The following is a 20,572-nucleotide window of genomic DNA, read 5'->3' as shown; positions in this document are numbered from 1 at the left end:
CACTAACTGTGAGACAATGAAAGACGAACGTGTGAGTGTTTTAGACATCATCAATACATTTGAAAGTACGAAACGGTTGAGTGTGAGTGGCATCAATGGAATGTTCGATACAAATACCATGCACTCACATTCTCTATTTCAACTACATGATGAGGAAGATGATGACGAGTTATTGAAAAAGTCACCAGCTTGCGACTCATCAGATGAAGATGATGACACCGCAGCAGATATTAAGAGAATTTCTGCAAATATCACATCAATCGTTAATTTTTCGAGTCCAACAGAATCAAAATCACTGGAAGAGGAAAATGGAAAGTGTGAAAAATCGTTATTTAACATTGCTGACCTGGCATTTGAACTGCATAATACCATAACTGATGAGAAACAAATGTTGGAAACGATACAAAAAGCAGAAACGTTATCAGATCATCCTCTCGATTTCACCAAAGATTTATTGGATCCTAAAAAGAAATGCTCACTTCTTCATACAGCTGCAAAATTAGATTTTCTCACGGTTATGCAATATTTATTGGATAAACAACCTTGCTTGCTAGAATCAAAAGATAGAGCTGAAGCAACACCAATATTCTATGCTTGTTCGAGTGCTCATAGCAAGAGCGTGACAATGTTGGCCATTAATGGAGCAAATTTGAATATTCATGACAAGTATGAAGCATCGCCACTCAGCGTCTCTCTCAACTCCAAGAACAAATCCAAAGGATTTTCTGTTGCACGAGTACTGCTTGGATTTCATGTGGATGTAGAATATAAGGTGTATTGTGGAAACAGCATACTTCATTTAGCTTGTCGAGAAGGTGATTTGGAAAAAGTTCAATTCATTGTTGAAGATTTGAAACATAATATTTTCAGAAGAAATACCAAACAAGAATCGTGTTTGTTTAGAGCAGTAAGACACCCTCATGTGACTAAATATTTATTAGAATATTGTAATAATCATATTGGACATGAAAAACTACTGAAATTACTTTTCATGAAAAATGATAAGGGACAAACAGTGATTCATCATATATGTTCAAAAGGATACCTAGAAAGTCTGATACACATTATTTCAATATTGTCTCACGACGTAGAAAAAATTGAACAATTATTTAACGAGAAGGATTCAGCTTATGGATTAACTCCTTTACACATTTCAGTACTTTCAGAACAAGAAGGTACATTTGAATTTCTCATTCGATCTAAAGAAGTTCAATTAGATATACAAAATAAGATTGGTGACACAGCACTTCATATTGCAGTTCGCAATGAAAATCTGCCCATGATCAAAGAGCTCTATCACTTGTACAGTTCAAAAAGTCTTCAACTCAAAAATGCTCAGAAAAAGACCATTGAAAAACTGGCAAAAGAGAGAAATATTGACTTGAAGAAGATGGAAAAAGAGCTTGAGCAAGATAATGCAGGCATTCAAAAGGAAAGCTTTTGGAGCTCATTGTTTGGAAAGAAAAAAAAAGAGAAGAGTCATAGAAACACTATGAGTTTTAGCTCACAATCAGCAACAGAGCTTCAATCAAGAATGTCCACCGTTTCTAGGAGAAATTCCCTGTTAGTTGCGGTCTCTTGGGATCCTCAAAAGTACGCGGTTGGCTACGAACAAATTGATTCCCAGCATATGCAACTAATTGAATGGTTAAAGAATTTGAGTGAAGCTTCTCTCACAAAACAATCACATTGGGTTGTTGGTTACACTATTGGTTGTTTATTGGAGTATACAGGTGTGTATTTGTTGTTTTATGACTTGTGTGATTAACAATATACAGAATTTCACTTTGAGGATGAAGAATTGTTAATGATGAAGTATAGAAAAGGAATTGGTGAGTATTTGTTGTTTGTGACCTGACATGAATAACTAAAAAATTAAGGTGAGGACTATGTTAAAAAGCATCTAGAAGAGCATGAGACTTTCACTACGAAAATTCGAAACATGCAACGTGAATATGTGAAAAATCACAGTACAAGTTTGGATATTGAACTGCTGAACTACTTAATTGGTTGGCTCGTCAAACATATCAATTTTACAGACAGGAAACTTGCTGACTTTGTAAACAACCATCCTCCAGATGAAGAGAAATAGACAGGTGTTTCCCAGGACTTGAGAAACAACTCACGAATGAATGTTGATTCTGCTGTCTTTCACCAAGAGCCGTTAAGCCCGCCAACTTGCAAAATTTGATTAAAAAAAATAAAAAATGGGCAACTCTGGGACCAAAGAAACAGCCTCTCCTTCTCCTTCTCGATCATCAAAAGGAAGAAGCTCCTTTGCTAATACAAGCCCCAAAGCATCAACTCCTTCAAAAGAAATTGTAAGCTTGCCAAAGAGGATTTCTAGTCATCAATCAAACACGACGACACCTCTCGGATCAACTAAGAGAAAATATGAAGAAGTTCAGGTGATAACATCCATTCATGCCAGTCAGGACACAGAACGTGACGATGACGAAGAAGAATCGACCAATATTCAAAATGTTGTACAAGAAAGTAAAAAAGTGAAAAGAGAATCAATAACAAATAATTCCGATCATGCATCAAGTACTGCAACAGCTCCAGCAACCGTGATTACATTCAGCGGATTTAAGAACACCAATGACAAATTTAGCAAAAATGTCAAGAAAATGTTAACAGATGAAGCAATTAAGAACAATGTGATTGTGAAAGAAGAATCAATCGATGACCGAGGTAAGTTTTTAGTTCAAAATAAGGATGTGAATTACTGAGCTGAATTGTGGTATAGATACTCTTTCTAATGACATCACTCACATCATTGGTAAGTTAACACTTATTCATTGTATTAATTTGACATACTAAATACATAACAGCTCCACCATATGCTAGGACAATGAAAGTTTTACAGGCGATTGCCACAGGTCGCTGGATCATGTCAACCAAATGGATTACAGAAGGAAAATGCAGTTTACATAATTTGCACTTATTTGGCGTTAGAAGATTAGACAGGCCAATTAGTGGAAAGAAAGTTTTTTTACATGAAACCTTTTTAAAACAACATCCCACAAAAACTCTAACTTATAAACACTGTCAAATGCTTGTCGAATTTGGAAGTGGAGATTTTACTGACAAGATTGAAGAGGCTGATTTTTGCATTGTTGGGGGTGATGAAAATTCTGCTGATGATAAACTTGTAGAAGAAAAGGAACGTATTACACAACTTTATCCTTATATGATGGTTTTGGAATGGGTAGAACTTGTGGATTTGATTTATCCTTTTTATCTTGAACAAGCTCTTAGAAAAATGGAGAAGTAAACAATGAATTATTTGCTCAAGCATTAGCGAATGTACGTCTCAGAGCCTTCTTCATCAAATCTCTTTCAAATTTTTTCACAAGTGTCTCACTTTTATTTCGAAAAGAATTGCTTTTGTCGCAAATCGAGCGAATAAAAAATTGCCGAGATTCTTCTCGTTCTTCACCATCAAGCCTTCTGCCAACTCACCTCACGGTGCATGAAACGAACACAAGAAAACACAATGAGCGGAACACCTTCAAAGACCGTAAAATTTTCAGAAGATACCAAGGAGTCCCCAGAGATTACTCCTTCTGTTGCTTTCCCGCACATGATTATTCATGCGTATGTTTTAAGCCCAGTTTGTTTTTTTAATATTCATCAACTTTAAATATTCGGACATTACGAAACCAATCATTGAATAGTTGGCATGATCTGGATGTAGGATCATCAGAACTTTTCAATGCCCTTATTGGTAAGTTTTGGCTCTGATGATTTTATTTGTTGATTATTCCGTTATTGGCAGAAATTCCAAAGGGAAGCAAAATCAAGTATCAATACGATACCAAGTACGGTTTATTGAAGGTGAGCCACATCCTCTCTAGTTCGTAAGTAGTAGTATTAACAGAATTTAGAAATGACCTTTGATCCACTCATCTTCTGGACTCTTCCTGTTGAATACGTTTGCTTCTCAATTATTTCATCATCAATTATTATTACAACATCATCATAACCGTACTATGAAATTTTGCCTTGCTCTAATTCTGACTTCACACAAAATCATCATATTTGTTGAATAATTCGGCGTTGCTGCCATTTTTCGCTGTAATCACAATAGATTGACCTATCCTGCTAACTATGGCTTCATTCCACAAACATTCGGTGAGGACAAGGACCCAATTGATGTATTAGTGTTGATGCAAAGTGCTTGCCATCCAATGAGCATTGTTCGTTGTCATCCTATTGGAGTCATGCCATTAATTGACAATGGAGTCATGGAGTACAAAGTTATTGGTAAGTTCACATCCATGCTGAAAATTGGAGTTTATTGAATTTTATTCTCCACAGCTGTTCATGCTGATGACCCTGAGTACCGTGGAATTAACGAATTGAGTCAACTCAGACCACACATCTTGAACGAAATTAAAATCTTTTATGAGGACTATAAGAAATTGGACAAGAACACCCAAACTGTCGTTGTTAAAGACTTTTTACCAAGATCTGAGGCAATGAAAATTATTGAGCAAGGAATTGAGGGTTACAAACAATATATCAGAGAGCAAAAGAAGTCGTTGACTTGTACAAGATATGGTTCATATCAAAACTTGTTTAAGAAAGGATTGAATCTTAGCGAAATGGATGATGAGGACGATGAATAAATAAGCATGATGGTGACATTTTGAAGTTGTTCATGGCCACAATGTTAAATAATATCGGTCACAAAAAAATGAAAGTACTTTTTATGACGTGAGTATAATTTTCCGACTCATTCAAGAACTCCGATTTGTGAAAATCACACAACTGTGTCGATGATCATCGACGAAAATAGTGTCAATGTGGCTTGTCAGGTTTTAACTTGTTGTTTCACATTAGGATTTGCTATTGGTACTTTAACCATTTTTTTCGACAATTACTATGGTTCTGATAACAACGAATATTGTTCGGAACGAACAATATCAACATTGCTATTAGCATGGTCTTGTTTTGATTTTCTATCTGTTCTTTTTAGCATTTGTGTGATTGCAAGTGCTTTTTTCGAAAATTGTTTACAAACTCCGAAAACTAGAAAACGAAGACTTGACGATGATATTAATCAGTATACATCAATTACGTTTTTAGGGCTCAAAATTATTTGTTTTTTCGGATCACTAGGGGTACTATGTTATTTGACCTATTTATTATTTGCCGAGGATTGTGAAGGTGTCAACAATTCTCTTTTTGTGTCTGTGGTCATTATTGTCGTCTGTGAGTGGTTTGCCATAACAGCTGTGTCGTGTTGTTTTTTGTGCTCACTTACTGGCTTACTGGGTTATTTAATATTTATTGGACTTACTGCCACCAATTTACAAAGCTCTAGATATTTCTCTGATTCACGAAATGAGAGCCAACAAAAATCAACAGTTGGAGAAACAATTCTAGATGATCATAGAAGACACGAAGAAGAAAAGAGTTTACTCAGGAAAGAAAAAGCTGAGAAGGAAAAGTTCAAGAAAATTTATTCTCCCTATCACAAGCATTTCATACATGGAACTTCCATACCAGATCCACTCAAAGACTGAAACGACCTGACTCAAAGTCATTTATGGGAGCAAATTATTGGCTTACATTAATTTTGATGAGAGAACTTCAATTTTGAGACCACTGTACTTTAACCTTAATTTATGAATGACAACACACTCCTTATTGTGTGTGGTTCATTACGACCGTAGAACGGGAGACTTCAGTTGTTTTTTAAAAGTACTCCACAGTAAATTCATAAGCGCTGCTACTTGAGGCATTGAATGCTCTTATTTGAACACACATCATGAGGTAAATGCCTTCTTTATTGAGCAGCAGAGAAGCATGCTGTCATTTACCGTTGTTTTGCAATTCCTTTTTATTTTTTCAAACCTCACCCTTTTTCTAATTCGAGTCTTCTAAAAGAAAAACTCCATGCTTAGAATAGTGGAACGGCTCGTATCACTCTGAATCAATCTTCTTCGAACAAAATCAACCTCCTCCGAATCCTTTTCATCATCAATACACGATCATCCAAAGACACATTTTGGACCCAAATGAATAAACCAAGCAATACAGTGGTATCAACCACAACACAACCACCATTGAATGCCATTATTAATTATAATTTCAATAATCATCACACCTCCATGAACAATAATAACAACGGCGTGTTTGATAGCAATGTCGACCAATTGTTTTCAAAAGTGGATCATTACTTTCAAAATAGAGCGATCCATCAACATCCAAATGTTTTGAACAGTGTTCAGCAACAAGACGTTACATCTCCATTGAACAGTTTCGTTGTACAACCTCATGTCATTCCACCATCACAAAACTCACCACTTCCTCCTCTTCCTATTCGTACTTCCTCTCTCTACACATTTCCTTCTTCCTCGGTTCATCATCAACAAGGCTCATCATCAACTCACGATTCCGTAATCGGGCAACAACATCCTCTTGTACCGTATGAAAGACATGTGATTCATGAACAACCACACGAGTTACATCGTCATTCCGTGACAGGAATTTATGATCCTCATGCTCAACCACCACAAAAAAGTCATGCAGAATTGTCTCCAACATTACATTCGAACAACAAGAGAAATAGCTTGTCGCCGCAAACTCCACCGTCGAATAACATCTCTCAGCAGCACAACCCTCAAGTTGAGCAAAAGAGACGATCTAAGAGCGTGAGTTTTAATGTAGAAGAAGAAGAGAAAAAACTCAAACCTCTTCCGAGACCACCTTCAATCAACATGAGCAACAACACCAACACTACAGCAGCAATACACATGCCCAATAATGTACCCTTCAACAATACTACTAGCTCTGTATATTCTAAAAGTGAAGAAGCATTCGATCACAGAGCTACAATTTCTTTTGATATTTATGTAAGGCCGGAGGAAGATGAAATAGATTATCCAACTCCCTCCTTGACGACTCCTCTTACTGTAAGAGAGGATTCCTTTGACAAGACTAGTTGGAAACATGACGGTCATAATTTAGAAGCCATTATGTGTAGACAATCGTTTATTGCACCATCATTTTCTTCAAAATTTGAAACCGATTTTGGAGATAATCATGCCATTGAGTATCCTCATGTTCCTCCGTCACATTTTGACAATGACAATAGATCTGACATTTTCAGTATAGGCTCTTCATACAATCCCAATGCTATTCCAAATACCTCAAATGCAATGCCAAATGGATTTTCTAGTATTCAAGACGATGACGATGATTTGGACGATAATCAAAATTATTTTGATTTTATCCAACTTGGATTGTTAGATCCCAAAGATTTTGATACTCTTACACAAACATTGTACAAAATCTTTGAGATACTCTATATCAAGTTTGGAATGCTTCCAAATGATTGTAGCTTGAATTTACTTGAGAAACAATGTTCATCTCAACTCTCATCTTTGGTTTCAATAGCAAGTAAGAGCGTAATTAGAGAAATAGTATTAGCAATTATTGAAAGAACAAACTCAGATAAGAAAAAAGATTTGAAAATATTCGATGGAAATAACACTTCGCAAGGTGTTCAATTTATTGAAAAGAGTATTAGAGACATTGCTAGAGAAAGTTTAATCAATTTAAGGCAAGAGTTTGAAACGAGTTCTCAATTTACTGTTTCCAAAACTGAAGCTGATAATAATGAACAAATTGACGAGTTAGAAATGATACCTAAAGCCATGGTCAAAGAAAAGAAAGCGGTCGATCGATATTTACAACAAGTTAATAATGTGAATACAAAGCTCAACGAGAAGGGAGATACGTTAGTACATGCAGTCTGCTGGTACGGCTATAGAGATGTTTTAGAATATCTTCACAAAGAGAAAGGAGCTAACTTGGCGTTGAAAAACAACGATGGAAAATATCCGTTGGACTATTGTATCACTCAACACAATTTATCATGCTCTCTTTATATTATTGGATCTTGTCATTCGTTGCAACTGTTATCCAACGATAAGTTAAGAGAAATTTTGAAGAGAGATGTTTTGAGTGCTAAAAAGAAGCACGTCACTAAATCCTTGTATCAATGTTTAAAGAAATCCAAGATTAGACCGAACGTAAAGGATGACTTTGGAATGACTCCGTTACATTATGCTTGTATATTTCGCCTTGAGGGAACTGCAAAGATTCTGTTAGATCATCCTAATTTGAGAATTAATGAGGCAGACAAAATGAAACGGACAGCACTACACCTATGTGCCATCACCAACAATTTAGAAATGATTGAAAAGCTCTGTAAAAGAGCCGATATTTCTCGAAATGCACAAGATGAACATGGAGAGACATTTTTACATTGCTACATTCGATACGTTTACTCTGAAGACAATGGTCCAAAATATGAGAATCCAATTTTGCTTCTTCATAAGATACAAACAGAGAACAAATGGTTCAGAAGCCCAATTGTAGATTGTGGACTATTGCTAGCTCATGCTGGCTCATTGGAGAGAATGAACCAATATAATGATTTTGTGATTTCTTGCTGGAATCAAATTGTCAAGTTTGGTTTGAATGAAAGTTTTATCATTGTAGATCATGGATTGCTAGAAGGGATTGTTGATGCAGAGGTTGTGAAATTTTGTATCATTTCAACGTTCAAACAGTTCATTACTCCACCAAAAAGAAATCACAAGAGACCTTATAGAATGTATATGGGTATAGGCATGGACACGGGCCTTAGAAAGAAGTCCGTCAATTTTATTCCTGGTTCAACGAGCAAGGATGCGAACTATTATCTGAAAATTAGAAGCTATGGATCTCCTAATTTAAATGAAGCCCAATTTAAAGATATAACAGAATCAGGTGGAAGAATTTTCTATATTAATGGAGTTTCTGTAAGAGAATGTGTACAAAAGATGAATGCTTATCTGATTGAAGCGGTTTACAAAGGTGACATTACTAGAGCTAAAAAGGATGGAAGATACGATTGTGGAGCGCAGTTGGAGTTGAAACGCAAACCTGTCGTACAAGTCAAGTATGGAAAATCTATCAAACAATTGAAGACAGCAACTATTTATCATCAAGTCATTGATGTTACCAGCTTAAAAACGTATACATTCTCTGCCATCGACTTGGCTGGAGACTTGCAATTTCTGTTTACTGATTTGCAGAACTTCCCAGAAGACTCTCGATCCACATGGATTCAAAATTCACACAAACAAACTCCACTAGCTCTGGCCATCTCTCTCATCAGACAATTAGTGAAGAATAATAAGGTAGAACAAAATTCCATTCTCACCTTGCCAATCAGTGCTTTCAAAATGTAATAGAGATAAATTTCACAATAAACATTTAAAGGTTGAAAAAAAATGTTCATTGCCAAATTAATTCACTCTCCAACCACTACCAAACATTTACTGTTTCCAAACGAAACGGAAAGAGATTTGTGGAAACTGGATGAACATGAGTCCGACTGTTGGTGTATCGTTTCAAGACGAATATTCTTGGATCACTTTTTGGAGAAGGAGTTTGAAACGAGAATGATTTCACAACATCATGTCCAGCAACTCTCCGACTCTAAAGCAATTATGGAGCATAGTCTTGTCTGTGATGAAGAAAGTGATACATTTCATGATGAGCATACACATTTTCTGGTCCACGCCGACTTGCCTGTTCTTGTTGGAGTAGTCTCTCAACATTTTGATGTATCTTCATGGTACCCCATTCTCAATGAATCATTGAAAACGAGGGATTTATTACTTTCCTGTGTTCATTTCATAAAAAGCAAGGAGGAGTTTCTAGAGTTACCATATGAGAGAGTTTTTGTGAGGCTAGATGGATGTTCTCCTAAGGATATTGTTGCAGATTGCTTTTTTCCAATCCATGAACAGGGTTGGAATGAAGCCATGAATGCCGTAAAACGTTCTCAAAGATGTAGCGCATTTCAAGAACGATGTAGAATGCTTTCGGGTCATGCTGAAAATTGGACATTGATTGCACGTCCTGTTGTGAACATTCTCAAAGAGATGAGATGTATTATCCTTGATCAACAATTGCATTACTTGATAGACGAAGACTCTCAAGAATGGTCCGATTTACGAGGAAAGAACTTTTATCCCTTTGATGAGAATACCATGATGAAACCAATTCAAAGAGTGGTAAAAACAGTAGCTTCTATTTTGCCTTGGGACAATTTCACGCTTGATTTGGCCATGATTGAGGGAAACCATCATACATGGGATTGGAAAATCATTGAGGTCAATTGTTTATTAGAGGGAGTGACTGGCCTCGGATTTGCAGAAAAAAACATTGATTTGAAGACTTTTGATCATTCACTCGCTCGTAGTGAACCCATTCTCTATCAAGAATAATGGTTATTCTCTGAGAGATGAAAACTATGCAAATGTCATCATCTATGAAGCATCAACAGATACGAGCAAAGACGCAAAAAAAATATTTTCTCCTTCCGCAACCACACACCAAAATCGTCGAACATGTCATCCATTCCTTCCGACTCTCCTTGCTTGAATAACAAGAATAAAACAACAGATTTTGCCATTGTTTTTGACATTGATGGTGTATTGATTCATGATGGAACGGTCATTGAAGGTGCTTCAGAAATTTTGAAATCTCTCTACGCTCATCATATTCCATTTGTATTGCTCACGAATGGTGGTGGTGAAAGTGAAGAATCTAGAGCTCAAAGACTTTCTAAATTATTTGGAGTTGAAATTGATGCATCTAGAATTATTCTTTCACATACTCCTTTAAATAGAAAATCTGGAAAAGGAATGTTTAACAATGAATATCATCAAAAGATTTTACATGTTGGTAGAAATGATGAGGAAATTGATAGAATTTTAAACAATTACGGATACACGAACAGGATATCTTTAACACAATTTGCTGACCAATATCCTTTTTTATTACCATATTCTCGGAAAGATCACGAAAATTATTATAAATTTTCACATGAAGAACAATTAGAAATGTCAGCAATGCATGAACCTATTGATACCATCATTTTAGTAGATACACCAGTGGATTGGTTAGAAACTTTACAAATTTGTTGTGATTTGGTTCTTTCTGATGGTCATATTGGACATTTATTGGATTATTCAAAAGTAGAAACGGAACAAAAAGTGAAAGTCAAAGTTTGCAATCCAGATTTAGTGTATCAAGGTGTTGCTTGCAGACCTAGGTTTACAATGGGAGCGTTTATTGAGTCTTTAGATGCACTGTTTTATAACATGAATGGAAAACATCAACATTTGAAATGTGAATATTATGGAAAACCATGTAAGGTGACATATGACTATGCAAAAAATGTTCTCATCGAGCAGTTAAAATCTTATCATGAGGGTCATGAAGACAGAAATTCCGTAGACGATCTCATAATTTATGCCATTGGAGACAATCCATTAAGTGACATCAAAGGTAAGTTGTTAAACATCGTACATTCAACTTGAACATTTATTCAAATGGTAAAGGAGCAAATTCTGCTGGTCCTAATTTTGTGTCCATGTTGTTGAGGACTGGTGTTTGGCAGTCTAAACAGGCGAATGATGATCACAATCCAGCAAAACACGTGTTTCCATCAGTGAGAGAGGCATTCCAATTTATATGTGAAAAACATAATTTATAAACTGGTGTTGAGTTTGTTACAAACGTACGTCTAGAATTTGTGACTCATTGTCGTGACCCAAGAGAACCCTGGTCTTTAACACTCTACCTTGGTATGAAAATAGGAGATCGTATTGTGTATTGGAGGGTAAGAATAAATAAAAACTTCCAAAGTGATTGGTGTGTCTACTCTCTCCAGCTTTCCAATCAACGCCAATAATTTGAATGTTCACATTGTTGAGTGGCTTGCCTGTTTGGATGTCATACACGTGACCCCTCAATGGAATGGCCTTATTAAAAAAGTGTTCGACGAGAGGCATCAATTCGATCGATTCTTTCACACTTTCAGCAAAAGGTGGTTGGAAAGAGTCCATAATCTCAATTAAAAATGAATAGGAGGTATACTGTTTGATGTGATATTCTTGATGTTCTCCATCAGCATGAGGCACACGAGTCTTATAATTTTTAACCTTGGAAGCCAACTCTTCTCCTAACTTGGCAATATAATCTTGCTGAGCATTAAACGTACAAGTGTAACCTGTGAGTACTTGTCTTCCTAAACTATGAAAATCAAGAACTTTGGAAAATCCACCCACACGTTTGGAAAAGTCTCTGATTGCACTTGTCTCAATTTCAGAGAATGCAAATTCTCCTTTAAACAAATCCGAGTTCAATGTTGAATTGCCAGCACATTTCTCAAATCCAATGTCATAGTTTCTATTTAAATCCACACCAAATGATTTTGTTCCATTATGATATCCTATAAATCTTCTGTTCTTTCTCCACCAATTATTTGTTGAGAAAACGTAATGATATCCGTCCACATTCACCACTGGAATGATATAAATTTGATAATGTTGTAGAATCTTTCCAAATTTGTTCGTGTCAGAAAGCAGTTTTTCAATAATAACTATGCTCGTGATGACTGTGTTAATTTCTCTTGCATGATGAGCACTCACAATAAGAATATTGGGAACATCTCGATCTTCATTGACATTATTGGATATTTTCACACCATAAATATGTCGATTCTCAAAAGTTGGTTGTTGTGTAATTTTCACCATTTTAGCTCTTCCTGGAAATCTCGTTTCTAAACCTTTCAAATAATTATTAATATTTTCAATGGTTGGATAATCTGTTGGTACTTGATTAAATCCACTGTAGAGTTTCAATAATTCTTTTTTCAAAGAAGGATTAAATTGTGCCAATATCATTTCCTTTACCATTTCAATATCATTTTCATCTTCATTTGTATTCATAACATGATCTGACACGAGTTTGTTTCGAGAATATAAAATTTGTAATTCATTTCTTGTTGCTGAGAGAGATTTCAATTGATATAATTCTTCATCTCCTAAAAACATGAAAATATTTTCGTGATCATCACTGGTAGGAATTACAGTAAATCCTTTTGATTGAAAATCAAGTGGTGACAGATCGTGGCCTCCTCTTCTTTTTGAAATCTTGACAATATGTTGATAAACGTCGGAAGAGCCAACACTGTTTGGAATAATATCAAGTGATTGAACGAGTGATAGAGTAATCCACAACAACGACAACAACAACATGACAAGGACATTTGGCCACATGACACGCCAATGTCCCAGCAGCAGTGATTGAAATCGTTGGTTTGCCATCCACTATTTTTTTCTTGTTGTGAATGAAGAAGGTCTTTTTAATCCATGATTATAATTCCAATGATTGTAATCACACCCAACATTTCAAAGAAAATAATAATTTGTAAAAATATATTTAATAACACACTCAATAGTTGTTGTTCATCTTGACTGATTTCATATATTCCTTGACATGATCTCGAGGTGTCAAGTAAAGAGGATGTTTGTTGAGATCAATATATAGTAAGGCTTGATCAAACGATGATTCTGGAAATACTTGAGGGTTTTCATGAGAGAGTTTAAAGTGACGAACCAAATTAATAATTCCAAAGTGTAATTCAGTGGTTGCAATTCGAGAACCAGGACATTTTCTGGCACCTGAATTCATTGAGTTCATACAAGAGTCATTCCAATTTGAACACAACACCAACAGCATCAATATTCCAATTTGCACACAATAACTTTCAACTTACCAACTCCGAATGGAACTGAAACATAATTACTCTTCATGGCCAATGGAGATCCCTTCTCATGTCGTTCAGGAATAAACTCGGTTCCTCTTGGACAAAATTCATCTCTCAAAGTAGCATATCTTTGCATGATCAATATTTGTGTATCTTTTGGAATTAAATAACCTCCAATTTCTCGATCTTGATTCAATATTCTACCTTGTGTCATGTAAGCAAAAGAATTCAATCGTAAAGTTTCTTCAAGAAAATGTTTCACATGTTTCAATTTCTTGTATTGTTCAGCTGTAATTTCTAAACCATGCTCAGAAGTGATTTCATCCATGGTTGGTTCTCCAAAGATCTGTACACATTCTTCATACAGCTTTTCTTGATACTCTGTGTGATGGGCCATTCGATACATGACATGGGTCATGATTCTCATCGTAATGTCCACAGCAGCTTGTAAAAAGGCAATCATGACACTTTCAACTTTTGCTTGAGCATTTGGAAGGTCTTTGGCACGTTCTTGTAAAAGCTCTACAAAACGTGGCTTTCCACTTGGATTGTCTTTGAATCGTGCCATACAATATCTTGCGTATTCGAACGAACGATCAAAGACCATTTCTAATTCTTTGAATTCAGCGGTTTTAAAATACTTGTAAATGGCAGGTTTAGAGTCTAATCGAACTGCTAGATCAAGTCCTCTCACTGAATAGTTCACAAAATCTGCAACATTGAAAGGGAACGATTGAACCAGGTCATCGGTCATTGTCACTCCAAGAAACACTTTCAAAACAGCATCAAATCCATATCTTGAAATAGCATCGACACCATTCAACAATCGATAGGTGTCTATGTTTCCATCTTGAGTCTTGTGTAAATACTTGATCATTCTTCTCAAAAACTCTCCATTCAATTCAGTTAATTGAGGTACTGAAACTTTCTCAACAAATTCAGGTTTCATGGCAATGTTATAGAGTTGACGAACTGAATTCCAATCTTCATCGTATTTCATTTCAACCGAAGACAATTCCATTCCTCTCTGATCCTTGTAAAAGCGAACACTATTTAAAGGTGATCTTTTATCTTCTACTTTGAATAAATCTCCAATCATGTGTGGATTAGCCAAGATCAACATTTTATGTCCCAAGGCAGTCACTCGAACCATATCTCCATACTTTTCACACAACTCTAAAAAGAATGGACTTGTGTTTTTAGCATGTTTCAAGAAGGAAAACCATGAACCGAAAAATGGTAATTCGTTAGGGCCTGGAATTTCTTCATAGGTCTTTTGGGTTTTCAAAACATGTGGTTGAGATGAGGTGCTTTCATGAGAGGTGATGGTCATTGGATGGTTCCTTTCCACGGAATGAAATGGGCAAGTCGTAGAAGAGATATTCTCTGACGAAAGGGTTCCAGTCAGTGCTTCTCTTTGCTTGGACTTGTCTCTTTCAAAATTCATGACATTGAGACATGTATGGAATTGAGCTTGTTTTGTAACACGTTCAAACACTGTTGAATTTGCCAATGAGGATTTCCGGAAAGAAAGGAGAGGATCAAATAACTTTCTGGATGAACGCATGGCTTCAATACTTGTCGTGGCGTGTTGAACAGAGTTGGTGTTTTTTTTTGAATGAGAGTTGTTTGTCCTCACCTAATATTGGAGTTATCTCAATACAAAATCCAATTGCGATTGGTGCGACGTTAAAAAAGGAGATGCGAGAGGAGCTCCATCATTTAGAACCTCTATCGTTTTACGATATCAAAACCTCAACATAATGGACCTCTCTTTAATTCACTTGTTAAAAGCAATAACAAGAAAATACTTCCCGCTTGGACCGACCGTTATTCGAACAAAAAATAAATGTTCAATAAATAATAAAATCGCTCGAGCTTGCCCACAGTACAAGAGATCGACGGGCAAGGTTCAAACAAAAAAAAAAGTGAATCAATCATCAGCTCGCAGATTTGATTATTCCGTACATTTCTGAATTGTAAATACGAAGAGCAACACAAACTACATTGAAGGTCTTTATGAAGTAGTGATTTTAGAAGAGAGCAATTTTCATCCGATCCTTCCGTAGCTCTTCCGTAATATTTAAATTGTTTGCTGTAGGCTTTCCTACGCATCATGACCAGTAAATATAATCCAGTGTCTGTTGTGCATCACCATCAAACAACATCTTCACGGATAACTCCCTCTACAAATACACCTGTAGAGCAACATCAATCATCTATTTCCCAAAACTCTCATAAAGCTTTCAATTCCCCAATAATGATGACCACTGGTACCCCAAAGCCAGCCAACCACAATACTCGTGTTCAAACAGCGACGAACAGCACATCTTCATCAACCCAACAACAGTATTCAGATTTCAAACAAGTGCTCACTCCAATCAAAACACAAACAAGACTCCAGCAGCACAATAGCAACAAGATAAATCAACTAAGAAACACAACCTCTACACCAATCCATATGGACCAAACTTTTAGCATCTCTTCACCAAGAAAAACTCTCGAAAAACAACACGCCACTCCCAAGGCTCATACCCAACCACAATCAACAAAATCGGCCATTGTAAATGGATTGGATCTGTTTCTAAACATCAATAATAAGGAGAATGTCTCTCCATCTACTCACAATCTGTCTTCCACTTTTCCATCCAAAACAAGCTCTTTACCTCATATTTCGTCAGCACCAACTCTAGATTCTAAGCATGTGCACCAACAATTGACTTTTCAAGCTGAAAATGAAACTAAAAACATTGAATCCTTAATTTTACGCCTTCTCTCTCTTGAAAACCCAGTTGTAAATAAGAAAATGACTAATGTATTCAGTGCAAGTGATGACAATTTCATTAAGCTCTTAAAGGTTGTAACAGACCCTCTTTCAATCGGGATAGCGAAAAAAGACACATTGATGATGGGAGAAAAGCTTGTTCACATCATATTTACATCTTCAGGTCCTTTTGAAGAGCTAATTTGTATGAACCTTACTATCACCCTGAAGGAGCTTTGCAAGTCGTTTGGCTCTGGACATTACTTTCACGACGAGTTGGTTGTAAAGCTTATCAAACAGCTTTACGTTATGTACAGAACTCGAGTTTTCACAAATATTCAGTCCAACAACCTTTTCCCCTTTATTTCTTCCAACACTGGCTTGGTGTTGTATCTGCTAACTGAAGCTGTTTCCGTCTCTACAAGGATTGAGGATGACAGGCTCAAATTTGTTGAGTACTTTTGCGCACAAAGTTCATACTGGAAGCTTACTGAAACTAGTTATTTTGTAGAAATTTGGCAGTTAGCTATTAGATTACTACAAGACCACAATTTTGGATTGATGTTCCAAAAACTTCAAGAGTCATTATTTTCAAAAGTAATCGATCAATGGTTGGATGTTGTAAAAAAACGAGAGTCTTATGAACAAGCTGTAGAATATCTTCAGTTACTCAACAATTTAGTTAGAGAAACAAGTAATTCGGCATTGGATACTGTGACAAATTTTCATTTCAAGCTTTTGAAAACTCTTCTCGAAAAACGGTTCACTTTTTTGACTTTTCTTCTTGTTGATGACTACAACATGCGAACTTATCAATATGGGGTTCAATTTTCAGCTTATTCTGTTAAAAGCAGGTTTACTGCTCTGAGATTAGAACTGGTTTATTTAATTACGTTTGTCGTTCACTTTTCATATTTGGATTGTATTGAGAAATCCGTATTCCAATTGTATCCATTTGAAACCAACCAAATGATTTCCATTTTAACTGAATACTTTTTTACTTATAACCATTGCAACGTTTTCCACAACATTTACTGTATTCTATTCATGGAAGTGATTTTTAGAAATGAAGGATCAGTTATCAGACACTTTTTGGAATGCTTCTTCCACAAAGCTTTACAATTATTTGAAAACAAACACAAAGTAGATCAGTGGGGACACACTCTTCAATTGCTCAACATGATTAGATTAAGCTCAAAGTGCTCAAGCAAAGACATGGAAATTAACAAATTCTTATTTCAGCAGCACTTGAGCGAATGGACTAAATTCGAAGAAATTATCGTTCAACAAACTTTATTAATGGAAGGCCTCAAGTCAAGCTCAGAGATTGATATCGGAAGCACTTTTGCTGAACGTTTTGGATTCATGGAGTGTGATCGATTGCTCTGAGACGAATAAATTTCAGACTGTGACGATGCATTTCGTGTCTTTGACAAAAACAGCATGCTTTCTATTTTATTTGAAATTCCCCGAGAATCAAGAAAAAAATTCGCAGCAATTGATCCTTTTCGTTTCGTTGCATTCAAGTAGAATTGAAACTTTTCTCTGATAAATTCCAGAATGTTAAAGACGAGTACTTCATCAAAAGTGATTCAATCATCACTTGGTTTACACACAAAGCTCCGAAGCAATAGCTCCGTTATGAATCAACAATTATCAAGTCATCAAAATATTCGATTTTCATCATTGTCTACCACATCAACGAGCAGCAATAGTAGTACCTCGTCTTCATCCACTTTACCACCGAAATACGATGTGGAAGAAACGTTAAAGGCCCAAAAAATAATTTATGAACGATTGAAACAAGACCAATCACAAGCCTTGACCTATGCCCAGAAAATTCTAAAAGCCCACATTTATGACTACGAAAAAGCAAAGGATCTTGTTGCTAAATCATTTAATGCCAGTACCAAGGATAGTTATCTACCATTTCGTCCAGATCGAGTTGCTTTGCAAGATGCAAGTGCTCAAACAGCCATTTTACAATTTTTGACTACAGGATTACCCAAGACACAAACTCCAACAACTGTTCATTGCGATCACTTAATTGTTGGTGAAGGATCATTGGAGAGTAGTACCATATCTCAGAAAAAGGAAACTCTTGCAAAAAAAGATGTTGAAAAAGCCTTTGAAGAGAGTGGTGAAGTGTTTAATTTCCTAGAATCTGCATCTCAGGCGTTAGGATTAGGTTTCTGGAATCCAGGTTCAGGAATTATTCATCAAATTGTTTTAGAAAACTATGCTTTTCCTGGAGGAATGATGGTCGGATGTGATAGCCATACACCCAACGCTGGAGGCTTGGGAATGATTGCGATTGGTGTTGGTGGTGCTGATGCCGTAGATGTCATGAGCGCCATTCCTTGGGAATTAAAACGTCCCAAGATTCTGGGTGTCAAATTGACTGGAACATTGAATGAATGGACCAGTGCTAAAGATGTGATTTTAAAGTTAACTGGAATGTTGACCGTGAAGGGTGGTACTGGATACATTATTGAATATTTCGGTGAAGGTGTGCATTCGTTATCATGTACAGGTATGGCCACTATTTGTAATATGGGTGCTGAGGTTGGTGCAACCACTTCCATATTTCCCTATACTAGAGCCATGTCAAGATATTTGAGAGCAACCAATCGTGCATCCATTGCGGATCAGGCAGATGAATATGCAGACTATTTGAAGGCAGATGAAGGTGCAACATACGATCAAGTGATTGAAATCAACTTGAATGAATTGGAACCAATGATTAATGGTCCAGCTACTCCTGATCGTTCATTCTCTCTTTCTCAATTTGCAGAACAAGTCAAAGTGCATGAATATGCTCCTGAACTATCTGCAGCATTGATTGGCTCTTGTACCAATAGTTCCTATCAAGATTTAACAAGTGCTGCCTCTATTGCAAAACAAGCTCTTGCACATGGCTTGAAGAGCAAATCTCAACTCTTTATCAGTCCAGGATCAGAACAAATATTTGCAACCATGAAGAGAGATGGTTTGTTAGAAATATTTGAACAAGTTGGTGCTAAAATTTTAGCAAATGCTTGTGGACCTTGTATTGGTCAATGGAATAGAACCGACCATAAAGGAAAGAAGAATTCCATTGTTTCATCTTTTAATAGAAACTTCACAGGCAGAAACGATGGAAATTTATTGACCTCTCACTTTTTAACTTCTCCCATGTTGGTCATGTCCATGGCCTTTGCTGGTAGAATTGATTTTAATCCACTCACTGATTCTTTGATTGGTTCAGATGGAAAGGAATTCAAATTCACTTCTCCTCAAAGCGAAGAGTTACCATCAAGAGGATTTGAAAGATCTTCACTGAACTTGTCACCATATTTGGAACCACTTCCTTTACAAGAACGTAAAAAAGTAACCATCAACATTGACCCGAAGAGTGATCGACTGCAGTTCTTAAAACCTTTCGAGGCATGGAACAAGAACGACTTTATTGATCTACCAGTTCTCATTAAGGTTGCAGGAAAATGTACGACTGACCACATTTCACCTGCAGGTAAATGGTTGAACTATAAGGGTCATTTAGAAAATATTAGTAACTGTACTCTTATTGGAGCTATGGTAAGTACAAATGGTTGATCTTCTAGCATGTTTTAAAAACATGAATTTTTATCATGTCCATCTCAGAATGCCATGAACAACAAGATTAATTGTGTCAAGAATATCTTCACAGGAAAAGAAGATACTGTTCCTGAAGTTGCAAAACAGTACCAAAGAGAACACAAAACATCTTGGATTGTGATTGGAGAAGAAAATTATGGAGAAGGCAGTGCAAGAGAACATGCAGCTCTTCAACCTCGATTCCTTGGTTGCAAGGCAATCATTACAAAGAGCTTTGCGCGTATTCACGAAACAAATTTGAAAAAGCAAGGTATTTTACCTTTAACTTTTGTAAATCCATCGGATTATGATCTTATTAATCCTGAGACTGATATCATTTCCATTACTGGAGTAACAACTTTGTCACCAAACTCAAAATTAACTTTAACAGTTAAAGGAAAACCACAAATTCAAATTCCACTACAACACACGATGAATGAAACACAAATTGAGTGGTTTAAGGCAGGCAGTGCCATCAATTGGATACGAAGAAAGAATGAAGATTTGTTGCATGACAGTTGTTAAGAATTATCGTGTACATGATAAATTTATTTACAATTTTT

At 36.2% G+C, this 20,572-nt stretch overlaps 11 protein-coding genes across 11 annotated transcripts; 9 read left to right on the top strand and 2 right to left on the bottom strand.

Annotated features, from left to right (window-relative positions):
* Positions 1 to 16: 16 nt before the first annotated feature.
* On the top strand, positions 17 to 2,092 carry C9374_006988 (uncharacterized protein; the record flags this gene model as incomplete). The annotated part of the gene is made up of 3 exons (XM_044696908.1): positions 17 to 1,733; positions 1,779 to 1,832; positions 1,881 to 2,092. The coding sequence occupies 3 exons, from the start codon at positions 17 to 19 to the stop codon at positions 2,090 to 2,092; spliced, it is 1,983 nt and encodes a 660-aa protein (XP_044555351.1).
* Positions 2,093 to 2,207: 115 nt separating this feature from the next.
* On the top strand, positions 2,208 to 3,277 carry C9374_006987 (uncharacterized protein; the record flags this gene model as incomplete). Its single annotated transcript, XM_044696907.1, has 3 exons — positions 2,208 to 2,694; positions 2,750 to 2,782; positions 2,835 to 3,277. 3 exons carry the CDS (start codon positions 2,208 to 2,210, stop codon positions 3,275 to 3,277), a joined length of 963 nt encoding a protein of 320 aa, XP_044555350.1.
* Positions 3,278 to 3,499: 222 nt separating this feature from the next.
* On the top strand, positions 3,500 to 4,634 carry C9374_006986 (uncharacterized protein; the record flags this gene model as incomplete). The annotated part of the gene is made up of 5 exons (XM_044696906.1): positions 3,500 to 3,600; positions 3,681 to 3,730; positions 3,782 to 3,863; positions 4,094 to 4,269; positions 4,324 to 4,634. The coding sequence occupies 5 exons, from the start codon at positions 3,500 to 3,502 to the stop codon at positions 4,632 to 4,634; spliced, it is 720 nt and encodes a 239-aa protein (XP_044555349.1).
* Positions 4,635 to 4,702: 68 nt separating this feature from the next.
* Positions 4,703 to 5,534, top strand: C9374_006985 (uncharacterized protein; the record flags this gene model as incomplete). The annotated part of the gene is made up of 2 exons (XM_044696905.1): positions 4,703 to 4,722; positions 4,805 to 5,534. 2 exons carry the CDS (start codon positions 4,703 to 4,705, stop codon positions 5,532 to 5,534), a joined length of 750 nt encoding a protein of 249 aa, XP_044555348.1.
* Positions 5,535 to 6,029: 495 nt separating this feature from the next.
* On the top strand, positions 6,030 to 9,254 carry C9374_006984 (uncharacterized protein; the record flags this gene model as incomplete). Its single annotated transcript, XM_044696904.1, has 1 exon — positions 6,030 to 9,254. The coding sequence occupies one exon, from the start codon at positions 6,030 to 6,032 to the stop codon at positions 9,252 to 9,254; it is 3,225 nt and encodes a 1,074-aa protein (XP_044555347.1).
* A 42-nt stretch (positions 9,255 to 9,296) lies between these two features.
* On the top strand, positions 9,297 to 10,298 carry C9374_006983 (uncharacterized protein; the record flags this gene model as incomplete). Its single annotated transcript, XM_044696903.1, has 1 exon — positions 9,297 to 10,298. The coding sequence occupies one exon, from the start codon at positions 9,297 to 9,299 to the stop codon at positions 10,296 to 10,298; it is 1,002 nt and encodes a 333-aa protein (XP_044555346.1).
* A 123-nt stretch (positions 10,299 to 10,421) lies between these two features.
* On the top strand, positions 10,422 to 11,572 carry C9374_006982 (uncharacterized protein; the record flags this gene model as incomplete). Its single annotated transcript, XM_044696902.1, has 2 exons — positions 10,422 to 11,364; positions 11,418 to 11,572. 2 exons carry the CDS (start codon positions 10,422 to 10,424, stop codon positions 11,570 to 11,572), a joined length of 1,098 nt encoding a protein of 365 aa, XP_044555345.1.
* A 16-nt stretch (positions 11,573 to 11,588) lies between these two features.
* C9374_006981 (uncharacterized protein) lies at positions 11,589 to 13,187 on the bottom strand (the record flags this gene model as incomplete). The annotated part of the gene is made up of 1 exon (XM_044696901.1): positions 11,589 to 13,187. The coding sequence occupies one exon, from the start codon at positions 13,185 to 13,187 to the stop codon at positions 11,589 to 11,591; it is 1,599 nt and encodes a 532-aa protein (XP_044555344.1).
* Positions 13,188 to 13,314: 127 nt separating this feature from the next.
* Positions 13,315 to 15,197, bottom strand: C9374_006980 (uncharacterized protein; the record flags this gene model as incomplete). Its single annotated transcript, XM_044696900.1, has 2 exons — positions 13,315 to 13,544; positions 13,640 to 15,197. The coding sequence occupies 2 exons, from the start codon at positions 15,195 to 15,197 to the stop codon at positions 13,315 to 13,317; spliced, it is 1,788 nt and encodes a 595-aa protein (XP_044555343.1).
* A 549-nt stretch (positions 15,198 to 15,746) lies between these two features.
* C9374_006979 (uncharacterized protein) lies at positions 15,747 to 17,783 on the top strand (the record flags this gene model as incomplete). Its single annotated transcript, XM_044696898.1, has 1 exon — positions 15,747 to 17,783. One exon carries the CDS (start codon positions 15,747 to 15,749, stop codon positions 17,781 to 17,783), a length of 2,037 nt encoding a protein of 678 aa, XP_044555342.1.
* A 171-nt stretch (positions 17,784 to 17,954) lies between these two features.
* C9374_006978 (uncharacterized protein) lies at positions 17,955 to 20,534 on the top strand (the record flags this gene model as incomplete). Its single annotated transcript, XM_044696897.1, has 2 exons — positions 17,955 to 19,970; positions 20,037 to 20,534. 2 exons carry the CDS (start codon positions 17,955 to 17,957, stop codon positions 20,532 to 20,534), a joined length of 2,514 nt encoding a protein of 837 aa, XP_044555341.1.
* Between the last annotated feature and the right edge of the window lie 38 nt (positions 20,535 to 20,572).

Source organism: Naegleria lovaniensis (assembly GCF_003324165.1).
Source record: "Naegleria lovaniensis strain ATCC 30569 chromosome Unknown tig002, whole genome shotgun sequence".
NCBI classification, from domain to species: domain Eukaryota; phylum Heterolobosea; class Eutetramitea; order Acrasida; family Naegleriidae; genus Naegleria; species Naegleria lovaniensis.
This window is presented reverse-complemented; position numbering and strand designations above follow the sequence as displayed.